Here is a 27,630-nt window from a genome sequence, read left to right as displayed (position 1 = left end):
GAAATGAGTGGACATGATGCTATTTTTTTAACACTCCACGCCTAAGGGGGCGGTGATGATAACGAAATAGTAGAATGAGGGGAGTGGGAGGAAACTGGAGAGCTCTAAGAAAAACTTGGTGCGAAATGGGTGGCATTTTCTTGTGAGTATGGTGTGCCAGATCCGTACTTCTCCATCTGTGACAACCTGATAAATAAATGTTTCCTCATTCCGCTCGTAACGCTTCACGAACATCAAGCAGCATTCATTCTTGCAGTTTCGGTGACATCTGTAAGCATCCGTAGTATCCACAGCGAACAAATTTTGTGAAACTTCAGATTATCAGTAACAATTTTGTACACAATTGTTCGCGACATATTAAGACGTTGTTCATGTACCTCACTAATCGTCAATAGTTGATTCTTTCTAATGATGATGTATTTTACTTCACCGCATTTGTGGTGACGGCCGCCCCGAGTTCTCCCCGTTATGCACATCTGTCTGCCTAGCACAGCCTTCATTCATTACATCTTTACCGTAGACTGCAACTTATCTCCAATAATCTCGTAAGATCCCACACTTTCTGTGTTACGAACCAAATCACACCTCTCTATCTCACAGTCGGTAGGATTTACTGACTCAAAGATTTCACTTCATTTTTTTTTCACATCGTCAACTGCTCTCCGGCACCAACTACATCAGACAACTGTCCATGTGTAACAGAATGCAGTGAATGTGTAACTGGGTCTCATAAAACATGCGCAGGCTGAATACACAAACTTCTTTGATTTCCGAATGACCCCTCGTATGTCCAAATATATGTACAATTGCAAAGTGTGTTCCCTATGTTCTATACCAAACTAACGTCAATCAGATACTGTATTTGCGCAAATATAGGCCGCATCTAAACTTCTGACACGAGATTATATAGAGAAAAGTAAATCTCGAAAATAGGTTGCACTACTAAATTTACAAGAAAGTTCAGTTAAATAGTACTTTGAATTGCATCTCTCTCTTTCACCTTCTTCAACTCTCGTATAACTAAGGGTGACTTATCAGTAGCCGGCAAGTGACCAAGGGGTAGGTCCGGGGGTCCGGACCCCCCTTCCCCCTTCGAGAACAGAAATGAAGAATATTAAAGAAGGGCGAAAGAAAAAGAAGCAGCAGCGTTAAAAATAAAAAGCCACGGCAAGCTTTCTTATGAGGAGCTTTGTGTGGTGGAAGAGGGGGGTTCAAGTTAAAAATGGATATTATTGTAACGCAGCATTCCGAATTCCATCTAGTTCCATGTTAATCCTATCGATAAACCGGTTCAATCAGATACACTCTCAGGTAGAACTTAAAAATGCCCACAATCACCAATAATATTAGCATGGCAACATAGATTCCAGTTACACTTGTTAAAGAAATTTTCAATTTCGCGGTAACACTAACCCATTGCCGAAAGAGATCTCGTTGCTATCCTTGACGGCATTAAACGAAGATAAAAAAAAAAAAAAAAAAAAAGAAGACGACGACAAGAAGAACCGAGTTCGAATGACCTCGAAAGACTATATCTTTTTCAATACTTTTTAAAATATTCTTTTACTCAAGATTTCTTCGTAGTTTCTTATTAAAATACTTACTAACATATTCTCATTTTATTGTCCTAACGAACCAATATGGGTATGTTGGCAGTAAAATAGTTTAGAATGATCGAGCCCCCGGTGTGATAACCATAGTATTTCGACACGGACCCCCCCTCCCCCCTATTACGAAATCCTAGGCTACGTGCCTGTCACCAACATGACAGGTTTTTCGTATTGCGAGGTGTGGTGATGTGACTAATTTAAGTGATAGTCTAAGGAAGTTCAAAGTTTATTTATTCGAGAAAAGTTGATGATTTGGTTTCTGAATGACGATGAGAAAGGAGCGTACTAGATACACAGCGAAATTTAAACTTCAAGTTATCAGCTATGCAAAGGAACACGAAAAGCGGGAGGCTGGACGCAGATTTAATGTTGATGACAAAAACGTTTGTCGGTGGTGTGCAAGTGAAGAAAAATTTAAATAGTTTGAAAAGTAGGCGTTCATTTCGAGGGCAAAAGTGCAACTATCCAGATGTGGGAAAAAGATTTGCTTGATTTTGTAGTTTACAACAGGAAATGTGGACGTACCGTTACAACTGAAATGATTCAAATTGAAGGCTGCAAAATAATACATGTACATGTCATTTTGAAACATGATTTTTCAAGCCAAAATGTAGGAAAAAGAGTGCGGCTTATGTTCGCGCAAATGCAGTATTAACATTTGTGTGGTTCAAACATTCTGAAGGGTATTTCGCCTCCTGGTTTACACTTGAAGCTACCAACGAAACGTTTGCACAACATAACTATTTGTACGTGTTCAATATATTTGCACTAAAGAATATGCAAAAAATGTAATTGTTTATTTATTTGTTCATTTTTCCAGGTATTGTAATGGCATTTGTGCTTGCGTTCCTTCCTTCTCTGTGCCGATTGAGCACATGTATTGATGCAGTTCCTGATATATCTTTGCAAGTCACTGATATTACAGATATCACAAGTTCCCTTTTGCAAAAGACTACAAGTGCTCTAGCAGTGTTAATAGATACAGCATTAGGATATACATTATCGTAAGTACTATATTAAATCAGAGATAGAGATAGTCATTTGGTTACCCTTCCGTAGATCCCAGTATGATATTCATCCTATACTCTTAGATTTTATTGGGGTCTGTGTGATTCTCTGCCAATGGTTAAATACAACTAACAGATATAGTACAGTGGGTTGATTATTGCTTATATACTTGATAGCGTAAATTTAGAAGAAACTTTCTAACCATGAAAGCGAAAAATATTTGTACTTGAGTATGTAGGATGTCTCGCTACAATCCAAATCCAGCTTTCCATTAACCCCTTGCGTTCCAGGTATCATTTTCCTATGTGCGTGCTGTAATACCGGTTTCATTTACCGTTAATAGATACCGTTATATAAGGCAGAGTTATTGTGCGCGTGTGAGGAGGGCATTCACGTTACTGATAAAAACAATTATTTGCATTGTGGAAGATTTGGACTGAAAAAGGGAATGCTTTATGTTCTGAAGGATTTTATGCTGCTTCAGGCTGGCAACAGTGAGCGGAGGTCAAAGACAAAGGTTTTCCTTTTCCGATCTCGAAGTTGCTAATTGTTTATCGTCAAAACAAACACTTGTGTGTTGTAATTGAATGTTCTCGTAGACCTGCCATCTACTGAGAACACATTTTTTTGTCCTTTCTGTGAGTAAGGTGCTGTCACCTACGGAAAAATAGTAGAACTAAGTCTTGCCTTGCAAACCACTAACAAATTTCATCATCTCCAAGATTAATACAACCCTTAATAAAGGATACGTTTTCATGACATCCACATGGATATCACTGGTATGCAAAGGATTAATAAGTTATTCTCATGAAGACACTGTAACGAAATTTTCAACAGACTTACCTTGTTTGTGCAAAATGGGATGACTTAATGTATGATGGAAGTGACCACAAATCGCAACTTAAAATACCCAGGTGCTCGGTATTTCGAAAAGTGATTGTTAGTACGTCTGCTGTCATTGGGTTTCTTCACTATTGCCCAAATGGTGGACTTACTTGGTACATGTTTATTTCCAAACTTACGAACAAACAGCTGTACCGATGCAGTTTTATTCACTTCTTTGACAATTACACTGTCACCACGGCCAGTAAGTATCACTCTGCTTACCTCACAAAAGAACTGAATGAACAAGAGCAAACAGTAAACAGGCTGGATAGGCAGTGCTGCCACTGGCAAAATAACAGCTCCTAATTGTACTTCCACATAGCGAATTGACTGACGACCGTGAGCAAATATATCACAACAATATTATATTTCGGTTAAACGAAATGAGGTACTTTCGCTCATATGTCGCAGCGGACCGAAGACATTTCTGTAGTGTGACAGAATAATTGGTAAAGGGAAAGATTGTTCCTTATTTTTAAACTTAAGCTATGAGAAATTTACAAAATATCATGAGTATGCTTAAAAAAAAAAATCCTTTACCAAATTTTCTGTCACACTACATTGTTGTTAAAATATTGTTACAAAAACAAAAGCTATTCAAAGAAAATCCAGGTTTGGCTTGGAGTGAAACACCTGATTTAGTTATTATTATTATTATTATTATTATTATTATTATTATTATTATTATTATTATTATTATTATTATTATTATTATTATTATTATTTATTATTATAACTAGGAGAAAGGTGTTATACTAGATATTTACTCGGTCACTTGTATTATTAAAAAAAAGAGTTCAATACTTCGTCAGAACTTATTACTTGTAAAAGTTAGATGCAACCATGATATTATGAATAAAAATTATTCTCTATTAACACTTATCTCATTGCAGCGTTTCATAAACTTTTTTTTTTAAAATAGATAACCAGTTTCATTAGTTAAAATGTACTGCGAACCACCCTACTCTTATCTCCTTCAAAAGCGACTGTAGTATGTATTAATACTAGTATTAATAGTATAAATTAATTTTAAAATTATAACTAACTAACTAACTAACTAACTCTATGGCCTATGGAACCCGGAGGTTCAATGCCGCGTTCACAAAAGCTCTCTACTGATTTCTATCCTTAGCCAATTGGATCCAGTTTCTACATTGTATTCCTATCTCTACGAGATCCATCTTAATATTGTCCTCCCATCTGCGCCTAGGTCTTCCTAATGGTCGTTTTCCGATTGGTCTTCCAGTCAAGACTTTGAGAGCGTTTCTACTTTCTTCCATTCTAGCTACATGACCCGCCCTTTTAAAATTATATTAATTAAAATTGCCTTAATTTTATGTTTATATTAAGAGAAGAAACTATATATTAATTTTTTAAAATAATTTTGGTTACCCACAAAATTTTATAATAACACATCTATATAAACTATTTAAATTCGGATAATATTTACCTTATTAAATTGTGTAATCTACGAGGGCCGTTCGGAAAATATCTCCCGATTGGTTAAGAAAGAGACACCAAAGTAAATAAGAATAATTTATTATATACATCTGAAAACTACTTTTTGCTCGATTTTTCAACATAGTTTCCATAAACAATCCAGGACTTATCATATCTGTGCACTAGCTTAGGAATTCCATCAGCATAAAAATCTCTTGCCTGTGCCTTGAGCCAGCCTGTGACTGCATTTTTCAGCTTCTTGTTATCACCAAAATGCTGAGATCCAAGCCACTTCACTATTTCATATAACACAGTCCTTGAAATTTGTGGAAATTCATCGGAAAACTCCGAGATTGTAAAACGTCGATTTTCACGAACCTATCCATCAATTTTCTGAACAAGTTCACCAGTGACCACTGATGGCCTGCTACCCCTCTCTTCGTCATTAATGTTTGTTCGACCCTTTTAAATGAACAAACCCATTCACGAACAACTCCTTCACTCATCACACTTGATTCATACGTGACACAAAGTTTCTGATGAATAGCTGCTGCAGCTGCTACCTAATATTGTTTTGCTGTAAGAAAACTTATAACAGCTCGCGCCTCGAACTTGACGGGGTTTTCTATTGCAGCACACATTTTGAGACGCTTCAAAAGTGGAACTAGTCATCAGACAGTCTTCACTCTACGACGGATGGATGCAGACTGATCTACCGCACACGTCTGTGCAAAGATAGCAGCGCTGCCCACACTACTTCACGCACAGTAACCAATCGGCGGTTATTTCCGAACGCGCCTCGTATTGTTTGCCTAATTTATACATTTTTGAGATTCTCAACTACGGAATGTAGTGCTCAGTGAACTTTTTTTTTTTTAACACTGAGGAACACTGGCTTAATATATTAAATTACTGAAATTTAGCTATCTCTTAAAATACGTTTCAATAATAAAATTTTCTTTTTTCATGTTTTTCTTTCAGAGAAAGAATTGTGGTGATAATAGCAATTATAGAGCGGTCGGCATTAGCAATTTTATTTTTCTTCCTGTTGGCTGTGGCAGAGAGAACTTTCAAACAAAGATTTCTCTACGCAAAGTTGTTTTCTCATTTGACGTCATTCCGAAGAGCTCGAAAATCCGAACTTCCACATTTCAGACTCAATAAAGTACGCAATATTAAAACATGGCTTTCGGTCAGATCATATCTCAAGGTAAGTGAATCATCAAAGCATTAAAAAAAGGATGTGTTAAGAAATGTTGAGTATTACAACATGTAAGTTAATGAAAATAATAATTTACTCTTACCGAGTGATTTCATTTTTCGTTATAAAAATATTATGTGTGTTATGTTTTTTCTATATTTAAGGAGCAGTGGGGGCCCAGTATAGAGCGCTCACCTCTGGGCACATGACTCGCATCAAGTGAACTTTGTGCTGGACAAACACCTGTGTGGGGAATTTTCTTAGGGTTCTGCCGTTTCCTTCCACTTTCTTCATTCCAGCATTTCCTTCATTTCTCATCAACACCGTCTCCTTTGGAATAGTCGACATAACTGTGGGACGTAAAACTTAAAGATTTCGTTTCATTTTTCATTTCTGAGCACATGAACTCCCAGGTTCAATCCCAGCTCCCACCAAGTGGGCTTCGTGCTGGACAAACACCATAGATGTAGGTTTTCTCGGTGTTCTCCTGACCCCACCCACTTTGTTCATTCCACCATTCCATCCATTATCAACACTGTCTCCTTTAGCCTCGGTGCAGAATCGTGAGGCAAAAAAAAAAAGTATTGTCAGCATTGTCAGAATGTAAAACTGTCCAGACGAACAACACTTTAAAACCTAGGTGTTTATTCAGTAGTCGAGTCTAGAAAAACGTAGCGTGTTTAGGCATATTTTAAATCGATTTTGGCATGAATATAATGATTATAGGTAAAGGTGTGCCCGCAGACGGGATTTAGTTGCAGGCTGTGTCCAAGAGACTTCTCTTGGAGGGGGCGTAGTTTTTCTTTGAAAATAGCACAGTCAAACTTTAATTATATCATAATGATGCTTTTAAGAGCTGTAACTTTAAAGAACTTAGCATGAATAACGTTTTAAAATGATTAATTCTCATAGCAAAGGCTGCATTCTCTTTTGATTGAAAGGACAAAATTTTGTCGCTTGGCATAAGCAGATATAGATTAATATTGTAAAACTAAACGTAACAACACACTGAGCAAGGCTATGTGATAATATATATAAAACATACAATCACGTAACAGTTTCAACACAATAATTGTGTCTTCATCAAACTTTCACACCTTCTGGCTGCTTGGGAGTTGGTTATCTGTTATATACCTCCCGGAGCACTAAGATAACGTAAGATTGAAAAAGGACAACAACGCAATATATAAGCATCAGAAAGAGACAAACCACAAGATAGCGTGCAAAGAAGCAGAGGTCATAGAAGCAGGAACAGGACATTGTTGAGAAAATGGAAAGAAGCCAGGGAAATTATGAAGGCAGAAGACAAGTTCATGAATTGGATTGATTGATTGATTGATTTTTGAGTTTAACCCCCTTTCAGCAGCGAGGCTATATGAGATGTGGACCTACTGATTAACGTAGAATCCGAACCACATGAGCTCCCGCCGGGAATCGAACCCGGATCTCCCACGCCAAAGACGCGTACGCTAACCACTTAGCCACGGAGGAGCTCAATTCATGAATTGGAACGCAAGATTCGCGATAAATAAAGAATGGGAGAATATTCTACTTAAAGAAGAAGAAAGGAAAGGAAAGGGAAGAAGAAAGAAAGAGAACAAGTTAATAATTGAACATAACAATGATATAATTAGATGACAACAATGTGCCCAGTAAAAACGTATATTTTTAATTGGACAAGTGCGTAGCTATACAAGTGAATGTGAATAACATAAGTGTTACTTTTTAATAAAGGGGCGAAGCCTAATTAAAAGTTGATCTCCGGAAAGTATATATAAGTGATGACCAACTCCCAAGTAGCCAGAAGGAGTTTAAGTCTGATGAAAACACAGTTATTGTGTTGAAACTGTTACGTGATTTTTTTTTTTTTTTAAATATATATATTATCACATACCGTTGCTCAATGTGTTGTTGTGTTTAGAGTGACAATATGAAAACAAGGCCTGATAGAATAGATTAATGTTGTTTAGAAAGATGAGATCACAAGCTACCAAGTGAAATAGCCTCCTATGTAGTTGACATGCAAATTAGTGTACGAACTCATCTTTCTTTCTTTTTGAGGGGGGGGGGGGATGTATATTCCAGATCTTAGTCTTTTACTTAACAAATGTACATACATCATTTTCACAGACACTAAAACAAGAAAACAATCATAAAATATACAGAACTAGATGCATTGCCAATTCTTGTCATCCTACGATCAGAGTTGCAAAGTAGAAACACAATAGAGTAACTTGAAGATATATATAATTTATCTGCGATGGAGATTATTAGTTTCTCCTCAACTACGATTACAGCATAACGTAAAACTGCTTTTTTTTTTTCTTTCGTATCGTTTGTGTAAAGGATTTGCTTCAGAAAGGAGTGGAACTGTCATTTCTGTTTCCTTGCCATTACTGCTGTTCATCATCACTGCTCTCAATTTCTGTACACAAAATTTCACTTCAGTTCAAAATACATAAAGTTGATAATGGTGAAAGATGCTAGCGTCTATCGAAATGGTGGGTTTCAGGGAAAGTATGTGGTTGTACGTGCACATTCTAATCCTAGCAGAAAACTTTTGTCAGAAACCCCAATGCTTGCAGCAGCTCTTGGACGCCCGAAGAACCTGGCGTATGACAAAGAGACAAGAAAGAAAACATGTATCTGAGCGATGCGCATGTGCCGTGCTTCTGCTTGTCCAGGCGAGGCGAGAAAGACGCGTGCAAGAAAATTTGCAGGCGAGGCGAGAAAACTTCTACGGAAAAATAGTGATAAGTTGAATGTAAGCAAGTAACTTATATGCATGAACAAAATATGTATCCTTTCCTGTGAACAGGGGATGCCGGGCATCGCGACGATTTAATCAACTTAAAATTTATTTCAAGTTAAATATTTGAAAATGGATATACTTCGTTGTTTATTATTACGCCAAGGTCCCAATTAAATGTAAGTAAGGTTGTAATTAATTACATAAAATCCACAAGTGTTTATTCCATGTCAATCAATTTTTACATTTAAGCTCAGGCCCGTCTTTCAGAAGCGATCTCTGAAACTTAAAACCGGAACGGGTTCTCATCATTGGCTTTTTATTTGTCCTGTATATATATATATATATATATATATATATATATATTAAATTTTGGTAGGAATAAGGAAAGGAAAGGAATGGAATGGAATGGAATGGAAAGGAAAAAAGAACAAACCCACAACCAAAAAGAAAAACCAAAAGGAAAAGAAACAAAACGAAAGTAAATTATAAAAAACTTAACTAGTAACATTTCCCGTAATGCTACCACCATTTACCTTGATTCTACATTTCCTAACACTAGTCTAATTTTCTAATTAATTTATCAAAATTGTAGCTAATTCTATCTTATCACTCTAATTTCCTATTTTTTTTTTAGCTACTTATAATTTCCTATTCTATTTGTATTTGAACACATAGAAAATCTAGTTATATTTGTTGCTCTAAGCCATAAGCGTAGCTAGAACTTCATATTTGGGTGTGCACAAAGAAAAGAAAACAAATTAGATCTTGTGCCTTTTTAATACCTTTGTAGCTTTGCAATACAGTCACTTGGGTTCTTTAATTGCACTATTTTTAAAGGAATAAAAATTCACTAAATGACTGTTGAAAATTATATCAGGTGTTCTAATAATGGCGCCCACGGACCACGAGCACTGTTCTACCGGCCAAAATAAAGTGAAAATGTTATATGATAGTGTTCCCTACGGGGCCTCCTTCTTCAACCGCTATGGGGAATCAAAATTTCACAATGTGGCAAAGTCTCAGATTAATTTGGAGCCATTAGCATTACTCTACGAATACAACAAGCAGTTAAATTGATTGCTACACTAATAAGTGATGCAAGTATCAATCAACATCGACTTTAGCTACCATCTGGAAAGAATCGATATAACTATTTGATAGATTGGTAGATCTAATTTACGGTCCTTTATTTGCGACGTTGCCAAAAAGTGCGGTAAGTTAACACAAATGAAATATCACGTCCAATAAACTGCAATTTTCGTTAAATGATGTTCCTTGGATCAATCTGAGGTATGAACTCGAAAGAAAAGAATCAGTTTCCACATTTCCACAAATACAGGTAAGTTTTAAACCAATATTGAGGAAAGGAGGTAGAATTCGGGGGTATACTCAGCATATTTAGAATAACCTATACTTTTAATAATTTTGCCGTGGAAAAGGAAAGGTGCTGCTTATTTTTTCTCTTAGAGTGAGGCTGGGCACACCCGGCACACCCCGTGGCTACACCTCTGCTCTAAGCTATCTATTTTTTTATTATTAAAATATCTCTCTCTATTATTATTTTAATCTTTAGTACTTGCTTACTTATTCTTGTTACTATTTTATTATGCTTACTTTTTCATTGTTTTATTAGATTATTTAATTTTATTAATATTATTGTTTTTATCATAATTGTTATTTCTTTATTGTTAGTTGCTTTTTACTTATATATTATGCTTCATTTGTGTATGTTATGTATCTTATTTTATTTATTATTTGTTTTTGTATTAATATTTTCTTTATAGTTATCTGGACACCATATTCTCTCTTCAGGTTTTTCCCTGTGTTGTATTGGTTTTTCCATCTGTAATTTTGGTTTCTCCCCCGTGATTTTATATTTTAATTGTTTTAATTTCACTATTTTTCACTGGTTTTCCCATGTGTGTATTGCACTTATGAAACATTAAGTAATTTGCCCATTTTATTAGAAAGCCCTAACATTAATACTACACTTACACTCACTAACCAGCATAAGACCTTTTTCTTTTTGAACGTCAGTATTTGAGATTCCGTAAATCAGGGCGCAAAATTTGAAAGTCAGACGCAATCGCCAGTTCAAAAAATGATGGTCGCCAGTATCCCTCACGTACAAATTATGAGAACCCCCCCCCCCCACACACACACACACACGCTCTTTGGTTTGACAAAGAAACATTACATTATATCAAGGTTAATCTATTCTAGACACTGGGCTGTCCCCCCAGCTGTTCTAGCTTCAAACAGCGGGAGAAACGATCTCTCGCGTTGACGCGCCAGGAGTCCAACCATTTCGATTGAGGCCGCCAAAGGAGGGGTGAATTGCGAGTTGTGAAGACTTCACTTTCCATGTCCGTTGTGAAGACTTCACTTTCCATGTCCGTTGTGAAGACTTCACTTTCCATGTCTGTTGTGAAGACTTCACTTTCCATGTCCGTTGTGAAGACTTCACTTTCCATGTCCGTTGTGAAGACTTCACTTTCCATGTCCGTTGTGAAGACTTCACTTTCCATGTCTGTTGTGAAGACTTTACTTTCCATGTCTGTTGTGAAGACTTCACTTTCCATGTCCGTTGTGAAGACTTCACTTTCCATGTCCGTTGTGAAGACTTCACTTTCCATGTCCGTTGTGAAGATTTCACTTTCCATGTCCGTTGTGAAGACTTCATACTCCATGTCCGTTGTGAAGACTTCACTTTCCATGTCCGTTGGGAAGACTTCATACTCCATGTTTTTTCTCACTCAGTGACAATTATTTTCGTGCGAAACAGGGATTGTGCAGCCCTGTGAGCTTAAGCAGAAACCATTCCTACAGAACACTGGTCGCCAGCTCTAAATTTCAAGTCGCCAATGGTGCCGGAAATTTTGCGCCCTGCCGTAAATGTTCCCTTATTGAAAGTTCTTACACGGATACTATGTCAAGTACAATATGATTAGTAGCGAAGCAACATGAACACTACATATGAATTACAGATAGTTTTTTACCGTTCATCGTAAGGCCAACACAATACCTGCCAATCTACATGAAGCGTAGTACCGTTAACACTCACTATTAAAATGTAAATAAGGTCATAATTATTTACATAAAATCGACAAATATTTATTCCATGGAGGTGCGCAATATACGATAGGATACCAAAAATTTGTGGAATAACTTAAAAATAATCCACTTTGGAGAATTCTGACACTATGATGGCATTAATCCTTCTCTACGTAGTCACTCACCATGCTTAGTGACACATTTTTGCCAGCGTTTCTTCACTTTTCGTAAGCCCATTTTGTAAAACTCTGCAGTTTGGCTTTGAAACAATAGTTCAACCTCAGAAATAACGTCATCCCTACTGTCAAAATAGCATCCTGTGAGTGGACGCTTCATTTCTAGAAATAATTTGATAATAGAAAGAAATTTGGTGCTAGGTCCGGTGAGTATGGGGTGGGGCAATATTTCATATCCTAATTTGACTTTCCTCATCACAGATACATGGGCGGAATGAGCCGATACATTATCTACCAACAGCAGCACCCCTTTTGGGACCAATGCACGGCGTTTCTTCTTCAGTTCCTCTCGTAACTCAATCATTAGATGGCAATAATAAATAGGTACTAATAATAGTTTGCCCCTGTGATAGGTAAACTATCGTGATGACCCCTTCATAGTCCCAGAAAATGGAAAGCATAAACTTGCCGGCAGACTTCTGCACTCGTCCCCTTTTACGTTTGGGGAAGGAGGGTGTTTCCATTGTTTGCTCATTTCTTTTGTTTCTAGGCCATAAAGATAAACCCAACTTTCATCCATTGTCACTAGTGTACCTCAAGCGATTGAATATTTCTGTTGCAGCGTCCTCGCGGTTTCTCTTCTAGAAAGATGTGAACACTCGTGACACCCACCGTGCTGACACTTCCTGAAGATGTAGCTGGTTGTAAATGGTATTCCGGACAGACCCATAACTCGTACCTATTTCACACATAACACTTTCGGTAATTATCTTCCTGTCCTCCTTGTTGTGATTTTCTCAACTTCCTCCGTCAAGGTGCATCATCAGTGAGAGATGATCTGCCAAGTCTAGAGGCGTCCGCGCTGGTCATGTATCCAGTTTGGAATTGTCATTCGCATTTTGATCAGAAGCGCTTTCATCCTATAGACCTCTTTCATCTCTTCGTAGATCTCCTTTGCTGATTTTCCCTGAAGATGAAAGAACTTAATGACACACCGTACCTGAAACTTGTCTGTCATCGCACCTTCAGTGATTGACATGGAAAAAAAATCTAGTGAGCCCAGAATTTGCATGGTTAACATACAAGAACCTAACTATAAAATGTATACCCAAGGGAGTTCGTAGTTGTAGGTGATTGCACGAACTTTTTGATATCCCCTCGTAATTAGTACTAAAACAATATGAACATAGTATATAAACGACAGACAATCGTGCGCTTAGGTTTTGAACAGCACATAGTTAATAAGGTTTATCATCAGCGTACATAAAGATGCTTAATTAAGCATGGTTTCAATCTATAGCCGCAGCGTAGTCGCCAACGCTCTAGCCTTCGGTGCGAGCGGTCCCGGGTTGGATTCCCGGTGGAGACACTCAGTCGAAAAAGTGAAAAAAAAATCTTTTTCAGGCCAGCTATCCTGAATGAGGTTTTCCTGGGTTTTTCTCATTTACACCAAGCAAATGCCGGGGTGATACATAACTTACAGGTCTCAAGCGAATTCCCTTCCTTGCCTTTCCCCGGATAGTGCTTGCCGAGGGACGTCATCCCTCATATGAGACAAACTAAATGGCCATAGATGCCGAAAGCCCAAAAATCTAATTCCTAATCTTAATCAACGTACAAAGAGTGAAAAAGTGATTTGACAGGACCGGGACTCGAACCCGGGATCTCTGGCATACCGTGCCGATGCATTAACCACTACGTCACCCAGTATGCTTCCCAGGACAGCCAAACACTCTCTCGTTCCTGTAGTCGGTGCTCTCCACTTACACCACATGGCTTGTACCACAGCCTATGCTGCTGTGCTTGCTGTGCCGACAAGCCATGTGGTGTAAGTGGAGAGCACCGACTGCAGGAGCGAGAGAGTGTTTGGCTGTCCTGGGAAACATACTGGGTGACGTAGTGGTTAACGCATCGGCACGGTATGCCAGAGATCTCGGGTTCGAGTCTCAGTCCAGTCAAGCCACTTTTTTACTCTTTGTAAGTTGCTTAATGCGCTACTACACAGGATTGTAGTAAATAAATCGGTTGTTTCCTCCTTTCATTAATATATACCTAATCTTAATCATTCAATCTATAGCTTAGAGCGAGCCGAAGGCTTAGAGAAACAGCTAGTACACCTAACACTGACACATACAGTCCTGACACAAATGTAATACTGGCTTAAAATATGAGTTTAAAAGGAAATGTAATCTCTTTGAACACAAGTGTTAATGATGATGATGTATTGTATTATGTTTCAGAAACGAGGGCCTCAGCGTTCCGTGGACGTGATCGTGTCAGCTGCCTTCATCATTACTCTTCTTCTGTTGTCGTTCCTTAGCGTGGAGCTGCTCAAGGTCAGTGATGAAGTAGACTTAGTAGCCAGTAATCATTCCTTGGATCAGAACGGGGTAGATAAGTCGTGTCTTGGCAAGAATTGCAAAATGGCAAAAGTATTTGTGAGTAATCACTGCTGAAGAGACCGTGTACTCATTGCTCACTGCATGCAGGAGTGACCCGTTTCACATCCTCAACTTACAACGCTCGTTTGGTTTGGTTAAGAAAGATTACGATCAATTTTCTGCTATGTTTTCACGATCTTCAAAGTATTGAAATGAATATAAGGTAATATTAACATTTTATATCCTCATCTGTTTAGTAAAAGGGTGGCTCAAAAGTAGGTATACACCCCTGCATTGATCCAATATAGCATTCTAGTTTATGGATTTATTTGCTTCGACTGTTCCGGGCTTAAGTTATAAGTAAAAAGAAGTTATGAACAAATAATAAAGAAACTAGATCCACCTGTTTGAAAACCATAAGAAATGATATAAAATAGGGGACGGGACTGATACCACTTTTGGGCCACCCTGTACATGGTTCACACTAAGCGTGAAATCAAGAAAATTAAAATAAGTAAGGATAGTACTTCAAAAATATGCCAAAATTCAGAGAAATTCGGTATGTTTCGCAAAGGAGTCTTTTTCAGACAATGTAACACCACACTTGGGAATCATCACTGTCATCTACGTACAGATTTCTGTAATTCGTGAATATTCTTTATACTTCCGAGCTTTCGACTTTCCCCTGGAGTCTTGGTCACGGAGTTAAAGAACAGGAAGAATTAAAAACATCCAAGAGTGTACTCTTTTGTCCTTTTGTTGAAGGTTACCAGCTCATGATATTATTTTCCTTGTTATGATAATGCTTTGTGAATTTTGTAATTACTGCGTCCCATTTATCACTTAACCATCCCTTGTCCAAATTTAATTTCAGTTTCTTTTTAAATGAATAAATGCATTTTCGATTTCCTTCTAAATAACAGGTTGAAATATTATGTATTATAATGTAAACTGTTTGAAAAGCAATCTTATCAATGGCTTCAAGCAAAGTACTACTCTTCTTCTCCAAATTGCGAGGGTCGATCAATAAGTTTTACCCTTAATGAAGGGATTGAGATAGAAGGATGGATTGCTCTCATAGTATTAGTACATTTCCACATAGTCACCGTGCACAGTAACGTACTTCTGCAACTGGTCTTTGAGCTTCCGCAGCCCTTCTTTTTAGAACGTGTGAGAGTGGCTAGAAAACCAGTGCTCCACTTTGGAAATAGCCTCCGTATCTGAATTCAGCGGCTTCTTCATTTTGGGAAACAAGAAATCTGACGGTGCGAAGTCAAGAGAATGTGGTGGATGAGGCAGTAATTGGTAACCGAGACTTTACACAAGATTAATGGTTTCCTGGGCTTTGTGGGCTGCAGTATTGTCCATTAAGAGCAGAACACTTTTGGTGAGGATATCATGCACTTTATCGTCAAAGCATCACGAAGTTTTTTTTCAACAGACCCCTGTAGTATGTCTCAGTCACATTATGCCCGTAAGTTAGGTAATCTATGAGAATAACGCCTTTAACCCTAGAAATCACCGAACAACGTCTGCCATCTCCCGGTTTGTCGTTCAGATTCAAGTGTCCACATTTCGGCTGTATCTTCCATGCTTTAATAGTACTTAAGGATGGGCACCTGACACCACAAACAGTTTTCATATCTTCAAAGATTTCCATGGCTTCAGATTAGGAACTTTGTGACTATTGGATATTGCGTTTTTGTCAAATCCGACACTTTTTCTACTTCAAGACGCCATATCTTCAACAGTTTTAAACCTAGATTCATAAAAGTTCATGATTAGTCGGATGAGAGATTGGGTCATTTCGTACATAACTTCCACCTAGCTAGTTACAATATTTGTATCCGAGGATAAAAACACATTGACCAACCATCGTATTATAGATTACTTAACAAACAAACAGAAAAAACTTGTTAAACATCAAATTTTGACTGTCAATTGTCATCATTGTGAAGACATACGTAAGTAGAAGTATGGATAGGATTTAGTTGAAATACGGTTTCTTCTAAATCGTCGAACTTAAAATAATATTGTTGACATTGATAATATATGCAATTGAAGAATTGCAATAATGTTATGATATTCAATACTTCATATTTTTTGGATTAAAATATCCAATATATTTCTATCAAAAATTTTCTTGTAGGCTTTATATCTGGAGAACTACGTATAGTGTAGCCAAACTCAAACAATCACTTAAGTCAGTATGATATGCTTATTCCGTAAAAAATACGAAAACTCGATTTAGGGATCGTTCAAAAATTTTGTGGCCTCTGATCCAAAAACTAATTCTTGGCTAAGATCACAATCTTTTGATCCATTTTTTGTTTTCCTGAAATTCTTGTTTAATTTGAGCTCTTGCAGAAAGATTTTAATACGTGCCTGACTTCAAACCAAACGACAGAGAATAACATTAATTGTCTCAATGTAAGCGCTTTACTAGCATCAATACTAACAACAAACGTATATGTCTTTGTTCACTATTAAGCTCAGCGTGGCAGATTGTTTTCTAATAGCTTTATTTATTTATTTATTTATTTTGTTTGTTTGTTTGTTTGTTAACACTAAACTAACCTAACATACTAACTTATTTTTGTAATAAGGGAGTTCCCACCGACTTGGAGACATTCAGTTTATTCATATAGAATCCGGTAAAAAGGCTGCCCGTATTTGAAGAGGGCGCTGTGTGAGTTGTGGTGGGGATACGGCGGTGGAGGGATATCGATCGACAGCAGTATGCGTGTCATTTTCAGTAGTCGCAATGGCGTGGCGCGGTGAGCATCGTGAGTTTGGTGTGAAGAAGTATGCTCGTAATGGTGGTTGTGTGATTAATACTCAGCGGGCATTTCGCATTCTGTTCGGATTTGGCCGATATGATTCTGTTCGCAATAGAAAAAACTATTCAAGTTTAACTATCAAACTTTAGAGCAACAGGTTCTGCATTGAGAAAAAAAAAACCGACCTCGACAGACCTCGGACAGTAAGAACGCCGGAAAATGTGGCGCGTGTGAGAACGTCCATCCAGCAATCCCCAAAACGTTCAGCACTTAAACAGGTCAGCTAAATGACTTTTTCTGAGTGCAGAACCTGTTGCTCTAAAATTTGATACTGAAACTTGAACAGTTTTCTATCTCAAACAGAATCATATCGGCCAAGTCCGAACCAAATGCAAAATGCCCGCTGAATATTTAATCACAAAACCACCATTACGAATATACTTCTCCACAACAAACGCACGATGCCCACCACGCCACGCCATTGCGACTACTGAAAATGACACGTATACTGCTATCGATCCATGTCCCCTCCGCCGCCGTACCCCCACCACAACTCATGTAGCGCCTTCTCCAAATACGAGAGGTCTTTGTGCTGGACTCCTGTATAAAGTTCTGGAAAAGTCAGGGAATTTCACGAAAATCTCAAGAAAGAAAAACAAAAAAAGAATTAGGAAAGTCAGGACATATTAAATACGAATTTTTACTTTCAGAACCCATTTCTCATTCCGCTTACCTGGCTATTTTGTAGGGGATAATTAATAAAATAAATTAGTTTGTTTTGCAGAACTTCTTTATCTACGCGCACTTTATACATATACAGCGTGTCCATAAAAATATATCATACTTTACATAAATGGTACTACGTCGCTTTGGGTAATCATATTTAAATAAAATTGGTCAAATTTGAAAGAAAAACTCAAATATTTTTGTGCATGTCAACAATGGACAACATTGTCAATAATGAAGAGGATCAAACACAGAAAAAGTAAATTCACTCATAAAAAAAATGAAATTCACTTACTCATAAATGTTTAAGTTTTACGTCCTATGATTATGCCGGTTAAGCTAAAGGAGACGATGATGATGAGAGATGAGTGAAATGGTGGAATGAAGAAAGTGGGAGGAAACGGGAGAACCCCGAGAAAACCCACGAGCACGGTGTTTGTCCACCACAAAGTCCACATGGCGCGAGCTGGGATCGAACCAGGGACCCCAAGCACCGGAGGTGAACGCTCTACCACTGAGCCACCGCGCCTCCCTAAATTTACTCATGTTTACTTTGTGATTAGTCGATATGGGTTCGTTGTTGGATATTTAGCAGGCGGTTGATGTTTCTGTTGGAGATCGTTTGGGAAACTTTTATGTTTCTGTACTGTTACGCCGTAATGTCCTAACGTAAATTTATTTCCTCTCATTGTGTTGTGTTGTTATTAAAGAATAAGTATTAAGGAGTCATGGCCACTCCATAAGAACGAAGTTGTGTTTTGAAGTGCCGAGTCTGGTGTAAGTTCAGCGTGCTTTTAGGCGAAAGTTTCATCAGGCTCCTACACACACGTCAATTTTGAAGTGGTATCGTGATTTTGTGGATCGTGGCTGCTTATGTCATCAAAGGAAAGGCCATTCAAGGGAGATCATCTGTCAATGCGGGAGGCATTTGTACGTAGCCCTAGGGGGCCGTGGTGGCTCAGTGGTAGAGCGTTCACCTCCGGTGCTTGGGGTCCCTGGTTCGATCCCAGTCCTCACCAAGTGAACTTTGTGGTGGACAAACACCGTGTGCGTGGGTTTTCTCGGGGTTCTCCCGTTTCCTCCCACTTTCTTCATTCCACCATTTCACTCATTACTCATAATCATCGTCTCCTTTAGCCTAACCAGCATAACCGTGAGATGTAAAACTTAGTTTTTTTTTGTACGTAGCCCTAAGAATCGGGCTCACATTCAACGTCTATGATGTATACTAAAAAAATGAGTTTTTTTTATTTTTTTTTAAATGTGACCCATTTTTAAATACGATTATCCAAAATGACGTAACATCAGTTTACAGCATGATAGTATTTTTATGCAGACACTGTACAGTCAGCAAGAAAAGCTCTTTCCGTTTGATGAAATTAGTTTCATAAATAACTTCAGGATAAATTTGAATACAGTTTTCAGTAAATTAAAAAGAATGTAATTTTCTGTATTTTCCAGCCTTGAAACTCGGTGAAACGGTGTACGTTGCACCCTTATTCCCAAAATTAATTTTACCAAACGGAAAATAACTTTTGTCGCTGACTGTACATGCATAGTAGATGAGAAAACCTCTGATGGGGAATTTTTTTAAACATTATATACTGTATATCCCTAGAAATTTATAAACCATGACCTGGAAAAACTGTAAAACTCAGGAAATTTTTGTTCGGCAAATAAGTGGGAACCCTAAATAAGATTTTATGTACTATGCAACCATCTCCCTATTAATTCAAATTACAATCTTTTTTTTTTTATTTTATTTGTTTATTTAATTACCCAGTTTATTAGAAGCTATAAAACTTTTTACAGTGAACATGTTATATGAGTGTGATGTTATATTCGTGCTAACCAACGCATAAAAAACTTTAATTGCTTAATAATCCAATTAATGCTTTTTCACTGAAATTTTACAGCCGTTTATTTAAATATTCGTTAACATTCTGAAATTGTTACTTGTTAACATTTGAAAAGTAAAGTGTAATTCTGGTGTATTTTTTAGAAAAGCTTGATTATAATGTAATTTGCAATTATGGACAGTTGTTAAATTTAATTGTGATGTGGATATTATAACTTTGTGTAGTATTATAGATATGTGTTTCATCATTAAAACAAATAATCATTACACTTACTCGGCGTTCAGAATTGTGCCAATCGAAGCATTCATGAACTACAAGGTCTATCCGGAAAATAAGGTCACCAAGTCTATAAGTATGAAAAATAAACACTTATTTACATAATAATAAAAATAATACTACCTGTACATTAAATTTCTTCATAATATTGTCCTCTTGCATCGATACATCTTTGTCAGCAGAATTTCTAATCTACGAAGGCATCCTGGAAGTCTGTTCCGAAAGTTCGTTTAAAACCATTTCACAAGCTGCTTTCCACGATATCAATTGTACTGTACCGATGTCCTTTCAGGGAGGATTTCAAACGGGGAAACAAAAAGAAGTCTTCGGGAACCAAGTCGGGACCGTAGTGGGGCTCGGGCAGCATTGCCACATTAGCTTTGGCCAGGTGGACGAAGGTACTGTGGACTGGCTCGTTGTCGTGATGAAATTTACAATCGCCGCTGTCTGACTCGTCGGATCCCTGCTGTCAGCTTCTTGAGAACTTCCACGTAACATTTAGAGTTAACGGTTGTCCTGGGAGGTACAAACTCATGATGGACAATTCTCCTTATGTAGAAAACTACATAGAACATGGTCTTAATCTTTTATTTGCTCATTCAAGCCTTCTTGGAGCGACGGGACGTCGAAGTGTGTTACTTAGCACTTTGCCTCTTCGCTTTGGAGTCGTACTAAAATATCCATGATTCATCACCCTTCATAAGATCGTCCAAAAATTTATGATCATTTTCACACATTTCCAAAATATCTTCCAAAAGGACATTTCCACCCAATGCATTGTTGACTCCCTACTTTCTTGACCGGTGAGTGCAAGGGTCGATATGGATATGTAGAGAACCAGTAGGCTCTGTAGGTGACAATTAAGTTGGTTCGACGTCGCAAAGTGAGCTGTGTTTGAACAGGAATTGAAAAACCGATCGACTGTCCCGATAGTGTTATGGTCACTTCTCGGGTCACCGTGCGCCACTAGAGAGTCTTTCAGTGCAGATCTTTGGGTCCATCCTCTTCTCCTGACTCTGGTGCGTAATTCTATGCCGCACATTATAGATGAAACCACAGAGATCCAGCAGGATCCTCACAAGAAGTGACGAGAATCGGCCCAGAAGCACGGATTGTTTACTTATGGGGCGTGTATGTCCGGTGACCGACGGGCCCCTTGGGTATTGTGGGTATGGAGACAACGGGAAGACACGCTAGTTTCCGGATATGCAAATCCTGGTGTCATATTTGAAATTGTTCCAGTATCAGAGCTCAAAATGGTCAAACACTGCTGATCGCTCTCGGCCATTTCGACTCATGCGTCAGCTGAGCTTGGTTTGGTTCCAGTTGAAACCCATTCTTAGGCTTAGTTGTGATATCCAGCAGCTCCGTAGCTAGGAGTGTATTATGGGGGAGGCACAGTTCAGTTCCCTGACAGACACACACAAACCAGCTCACAAGGGAAGTTTGGGAGAAAGCACTCGCCTGTGGAGAAACTAAGCATACCATTTGAAAGACCAATTCGTGCTGATTACAAGCTAATAAAATTACTGTAAGGTTGAGAACTTTTCGAGAGATTCAATGTTAAATGTACGATTGCGTCTCCTAGCTACCTACCGTTATTATGCAGTTTGATGTTTGAACTTGCTACTGCTTGATCACTGAGATCCATTCACAGACAAATTGTCCATTGCAAGTTGGATGTAATGGTTGAGAATATACCAAAAAACTTTACACAATTTTTACAATTGTGCACAATTTGTACACAATTTAATGTGTTTGGATTCAATCAAAGATCATGGCAGGAGATCTGTACATAGCATGAAACTTCTTCATCCGGACGTTATGATGTACCAACTAAACTGTCAAACAAAGTTCGTATCCATGCTAATGAATCAGTTCCGATCACCGCGAAATATTGGATTCTTTTAGTTTGAGTTCCACAAGGTAAGTTACCAAACAAATTATATACCTTTTGAATGACCTGTCGAATCATCAAAGCCTCATCGGAACGAACTTATTCGTATTCTAGTTCACATATGGCCTCAATTAAGTAGGAAATAAATTTGGGGGACAACAACCCCTGCAGACAACACGGAATAAATGATCAAAAATGTATTCTTTATAATCGGTTTTACGAAGTGCTTCTTTCTTGAAGTAACAAAACTTCATTGGAAATTAGTGTTTTACCCAAACCCTCATACTTCCCACTGTCCCCATTCACTAGTAAAAGCCAAATCTCAAAGTGAACAGTGTTTTAGTGCATGTGATAAGAAAAATAACAAGAGCTATATTCTAAATTCGTTTATTTGCCATACCGTATATTTTTTTCTTTATCATATTAAGTGTTTCAGAAGTGTGTGCGTAGTATTGTTCGCTTAAGCATTCGTGCTTTATCAAATGTGGGAATTCGTGTGTTCTCATCAGTATCCTTTATTCCATATATATATATATATATATATATATATATATATATATAATATACAGGGTGTTAATGAACTATACCGACAAACTGTAAGAGGTGATTCCTCACATCAAAATAAGAGAAAAAGTTAATATGGACCTATGGCGAAAAGTGTATAGTTTCAGAGCTAGGGCTGTCCAAAATCGCGAAAAAGCTAAATTTCATGGGTCCTATTTCGAATTCCAGAAACTGTGGATAGTGGTTCTTATTAGCGTAAAGGAGGCCACACATACACAATTCAAAAGTGCATATTTCATCAATAGGTGTAGAGGGTATTCCCTACAGGGTGTAATTCTCAGATATGTTTTCAATAGAGTTTTCAGATATATCCTGATTTCAAGAAGGGTCCAGAGTAGGAAGGAGGTAAACCTTGACAACAATGGGCATCCAATGCTTCGGAGAGAAGGCGGAAGTGTTAAGAACCGGCAGCGTCGTGTTTCTTTGTGTTCGGAATAACGTGTGATGATATGTATTTCGTCACGGTATATTTCACGATTTCTTCACTTATAAGCGTGAAAGAAAATATCGCACCATGCGTTTTCCCGAGTACGAGAAACCGTGCTGCTGACGATCCTTAGCACTTCCAATATCGTGCCAAATGATTCAGTGTTCACTGGTATCAAGACTTATCGTTTACCTACTTTGGACCAATCATAAAATCAGAGCATATCTCAAAATTCGGTTGATGGCATGTCTGAATTTCACCCTGCAGGGAATAATCTGTACACCCATTGAACATTAATAAAATATACATTTTTGGATTGGGTGTGCGTGACTTCCTTTATGCTGATAAAGATCACCATCCACAGTCTCTCGAATTCGAAATAGGGCCTCTTCAAATTTGGCTTTTTCGCTAATTTGGACAGTCCTAGCTCTGAAACTATGAACTTTTCCTCTTATTTTGATGTGAGGAATCAGCTCTTAAAGTTTGTCTGTATAGTTCATTAACACCCTGCGTATATATATTCAATAAATAGAAATTCGTTTAACGTAAATTTTTCCTTTTTTATTTATGTGTGTGCGAATACTTATGGAATCATCAGCTTGCCAGTCGTATATGCGCATACATGTGCGCAAAGATAAAATACAGTGAAACCTTGATTTCCGAACCGTGTCGTATCACTTATTTTATACTTTTGTGAATTTGCGCGTGAGCAGGACGTGAACTCTGAACCAGGTTGTTATCCCAGGTTTCTTTAGGGATTATTCCAGGAACCAGTACCCAAGGAAGACGGTAGGTACCATGAACAACACCAATATGATATTTCTATGACTTAAAGGTCACGAGATATGGCTTGTGAAATCTCCCAAAATCAGAACTTTTTTTTGGGCAATAAATAGCTCGGGAACCGTAAAAGTGATGCGAAAAATTCCATCACTTCTTTCAAATAGTTTTTGATACTCTATCGAATGGAGGGCTCAAAATTGAAAAATTCGCAAATAGCACACACACTCATATAGAGAATTAATTCAGTAACGAACTTTTAAGTTCGTTGAAAAAAAAAAAAAAAAAAAGAAGTGTCTTATACCGTCGACAAATACGGTAATTCTTAATCAATATTATGTAGTATCTGAAGGTGTGTACATTACCTGTCTACCTCGCTACATCATGTGTTATTCAGTGTTGCGCTATTTGGTCAGTAGTCGATTAAACAAAATAATTCTTTATATAAAAGAAGTATAAAGAGACATAACTTGTATTTTAAGAAAAAAAAAATATTTAATGGATTATTACAGTTTTGAGTTGAATTTAAATAACAAGTGTCTTGTGTAATTCTATTTTCAGGATTCAGTGCGTCTTCATTCGCAATATAATTTAGAAGCGTTGTTTTGGTGCCTGGTTTTAGGAGTCTTCCTCTTACGCTTCATGACGCTGGGCACGAAAATCAGCAGCAAATATCATAATCTTTCAGTTCTTATCACAGAACAAGTAAGTACAACTTCCGGTTTTTTATGTGTGTGTGATTACTGTTCTTTCAGATGTTTTGTATTTTCTGTAAAGATAATTTGATGTAATATTTATTAACTAACAGAAGTGTCCGTTCTTCACACGGAAAGAATCATGTTTATGTAAAATCATTGTTAGTAAATAAATGCACGAAATACCTGTATATAATGACGAGCAGTGTCTAAACATCGCTCTTATCAATTTTCGGGCTAGCTGGTGTGTTTGCTCTTAGCACGGGAAAAATAAGGTTAAAAGAAGTCAGAAAAACTGATGGGTATATAACCTGCACTACCGGGAAAATTTTCGTTGCCTTCTCACAGATACAGTATAATTCATATATATATAATATAGGATGTCCTATAAGTCCGTTTACATAGGCCATCTCGGTGATAGCAATATTATTGGAAAGTATGTGTTTTCAATCTAAAATGTTTGAATTTTCCGAATTGGACCAACTGTTTGGGCTCTACACTGGTATAGCGCCCAATAGTAAAGAATAATGCAACGTTGCCATAACTTTGCTGGATAACAATGAAGGAAAGAGAGTGTAGTTTGAAGTATCCTGGACCAAGGAGAATAGAAGGGACGACCACAATGAAGGATATGAAGAAGGATCACACGTGATGTCAATCCAAGGCAGTGGCGTCAGCATCAGAATGGAGGGGACAGGTACAAAAAAAATCAATTTAAATTATTCACGGCAAACTGGTATTAATGGCTAAGTGATGTCAAGGAAACGAGACAAGAGTACAATTGAATAAAATTAGAAAGGACAAAATTCAATTCACTTTCTTTTTCGTACCTGCTTCCCTTCTGATGGTGACGCCACTGCCTTGGATTGACGTCGCGTGTGATCCTTCTTCATATCCTTCATTGTGGCCGTCCCTTTTATTCTCCTTAGTCCAGGATACTTCAAACTACACTCTCTTTCCTTCATTGTTGTCCAACAAAGATATGGCAACGTTGCATTTTTCTTTACCATTGGACGCTATAACTGTGTACAGCCCAAACGGTTGGTCCAATTCGGAAAATTCCAACATTTCAGATTGAAAACACATACTTTCGAATAACATTGCTCTCTTTATAATTTTTTCGTATCTTCAATAGTTACCAAGATGGCCTATGTAAACGAACTTATGGAACACCCTATCTATCTATCTATCTATCTATCTATCTATCTATCTATCTATCTATATATATATATATATATATATATATATATATATATATATATATATATATATATATATATATATATATATATATATATATATATATATATATGTCTGTTGAACAAGACTAGATATATATATATTAATGGGAAGGACTTGCTAACTCTTTAGAAACGGCGCTCAGTCTGTCATCGGTGACGAAAAATGAACGCCCTGAAAGCCTTCCAAGGCTGTGATTGGGTATTAAATGACTTATTTGACAAATTAAACGCAGATGAGGTTCATAAGCCATTTCTGTCCTCTCCGTCCACATGTTGTGTTTATATACTACACGAATGATCGGTGTTTGTCATATCCATGATCAATTGTGTTTATATGCCACACCCGTCTCTAAAGGGTTAAATGGAGCATATTAGTGCGTTGCATACGTCATTTTGGGCAAGAGAGGTGTGAAAACATGAAAATGTGAGGCAAACAAGGCAACAAACGTATTAATTGGCATAAGAAGTTGAATCTGGGTCGAGTAGGGCAGTGATTCCCTATTTTTTTTTGACTGATCACACAATCTACAGTGTGGCCACGATATCGTGACGTATTTACTAGATGTTTTATTAATAATAATATAAATTATAGTGTAAAACAATATGTTTCTATGAAGTACTAACTCTATGCAATACTGGATATTATTGCTACTGCTGGAAGCGTTGACTGATATTGTTTCAAAATTGATTTTGATTAATTGTTAAATGCTTCGTGATTTCTAAATTTTGAAATTTCGCAACACAGCGGTTGCGGACCACTCGGAGTCATTCTTGGTTTTTTAAAGAAAGAACGATAGTTAAAGTAAAGGGAAATAAAATAAAATGTATATTAATGGTCGTAAAATATTTTTTATCGTATTACGTAGTTTACTAAACACCAATGGTACCACATGATTCAAATTAGGATTATATATACATATATATACTTAGTGTTTGAAGGCTTCTATATTATTTATTTTGAAATATTTTTCAGATAAATTTGTACCTTCAAATTGAACAAAAGCCAAATAAAAAAGAAGAGCTTATGGTAGCTAACAGTGTACTCAAATTAGCTGCTGATCTCCTTAAGGTAAGTTGTCGTATATTATTCATTTTTCAGTAGTAGTGTTTGATATTACATATAGTGCTGATGTGAGATGGCTTCGGCTGTTGAAAAAACAAAGAAAACTCATTATCATCAAATTTAGTCCATTATTTCAGATTCAGCTGATAAATAATAGATAGCAATAAATACGTATTTCTGATGTCGTAAGTTAAGCTTATATACACTTCATAACGAAGTATACAAAGTTTTTTTTTTTTTTTTTTTTTTTTTTTTTTTTTTTTTTTTTTTTTATCAGATCAAAAATTGAACAATGCATCTTACGTACGTCTGTATCAACTTAATCATATATTACCTATATCATACAGGGTCCGGCAAAAAGACCTCTTGTATTTGGAAAGGGCACTGTATGAGTTGTGGTGGTGATACGGCGGTAGAGAGGGGATTGCGTGCCAAGTTCAATAGTCGCAATGACGTGGCGCGGTGGTCATCATGCGTTTGTTGTGGAGAAGTATATTAGTAATGGTGGTTCTGTGAGTAATACTCAGCGGGCATTTCGTATTTGGTTCAGACTTTGCCGACATAATTCTGTTCTCAATAGAAAAACTATTCAAGTTTGGGTATCGAACTTTAGAGCAACAAGTTCTGCATTGAGAAAAAAAAATCATATGGCAGACCTCGAACCGTAAGAACGCCGGAAAATGTGGCGCGTGTGAGAACGTCCATCCAGCAATCTCCAAAACGTTCAGCACTTTAACAGGTCGGCCAGGTGATTTTTTTTCTCAGTGCAGAACCTGTTGCACTAAAATTTGATACCCAAACTTGAATAGTTTTTC

General features: G+C 37.3%; 1 protein-coding gene across 1 annotated transcript in view; it reads left to right on the top strand.

Moving 5' to 3' along the window:
* Window positions 1–27,630, top strand: part of phtf (putative homeodomain transcription factor) — a 119,540-nt gene that overhangs the window by 68,303 nt on the left and 23,607 nt on the right. The window contains exons 13-17 of the mRNA XM_081756487.1: window positions 2,431–2,614; window positions 5,925–6,153; window positions 14,367–14,462; window positions 24,378–24,521; window positions 26,726–26,821. Coding sequence (XP_081612613.1) covers window positions 2,431–2,614; window positions 5,925–6,153; window positions 14,367–14,462; window positions 24,378–24,521; window positions 26,726–26,821 — 749 coding nt within the window. The remainder of the gene's footprint in view (window positions 1–2,430; window positions 2,615–5,924; window positions 6,154–14,366; window positions 14,463–24,377; window positions 24,522–26,725; window positions 26,822–27,630) is intronic.

The sequence above is a fragment of the Thermobia domestica genome, chromosome 4 (assembly GCF_964235325.1).
Source record: "Thermobia domestica chromosome 4, izTheDome1.hap1.1, whole genome shotgun sequence".
In the NCBI taxonomy this organism is placed as follows: domain Eukaryota; kingdom Metazoa; phylum Arthropoda; class Insecta; order Zygentoma; family Lepismatidae; genus Thermobia; species Thermobia domestica.
Note: the sequence above shows the minus strand (reverse complement) of the source record. Positions and strands in the feature narration are given on the sequence as shown.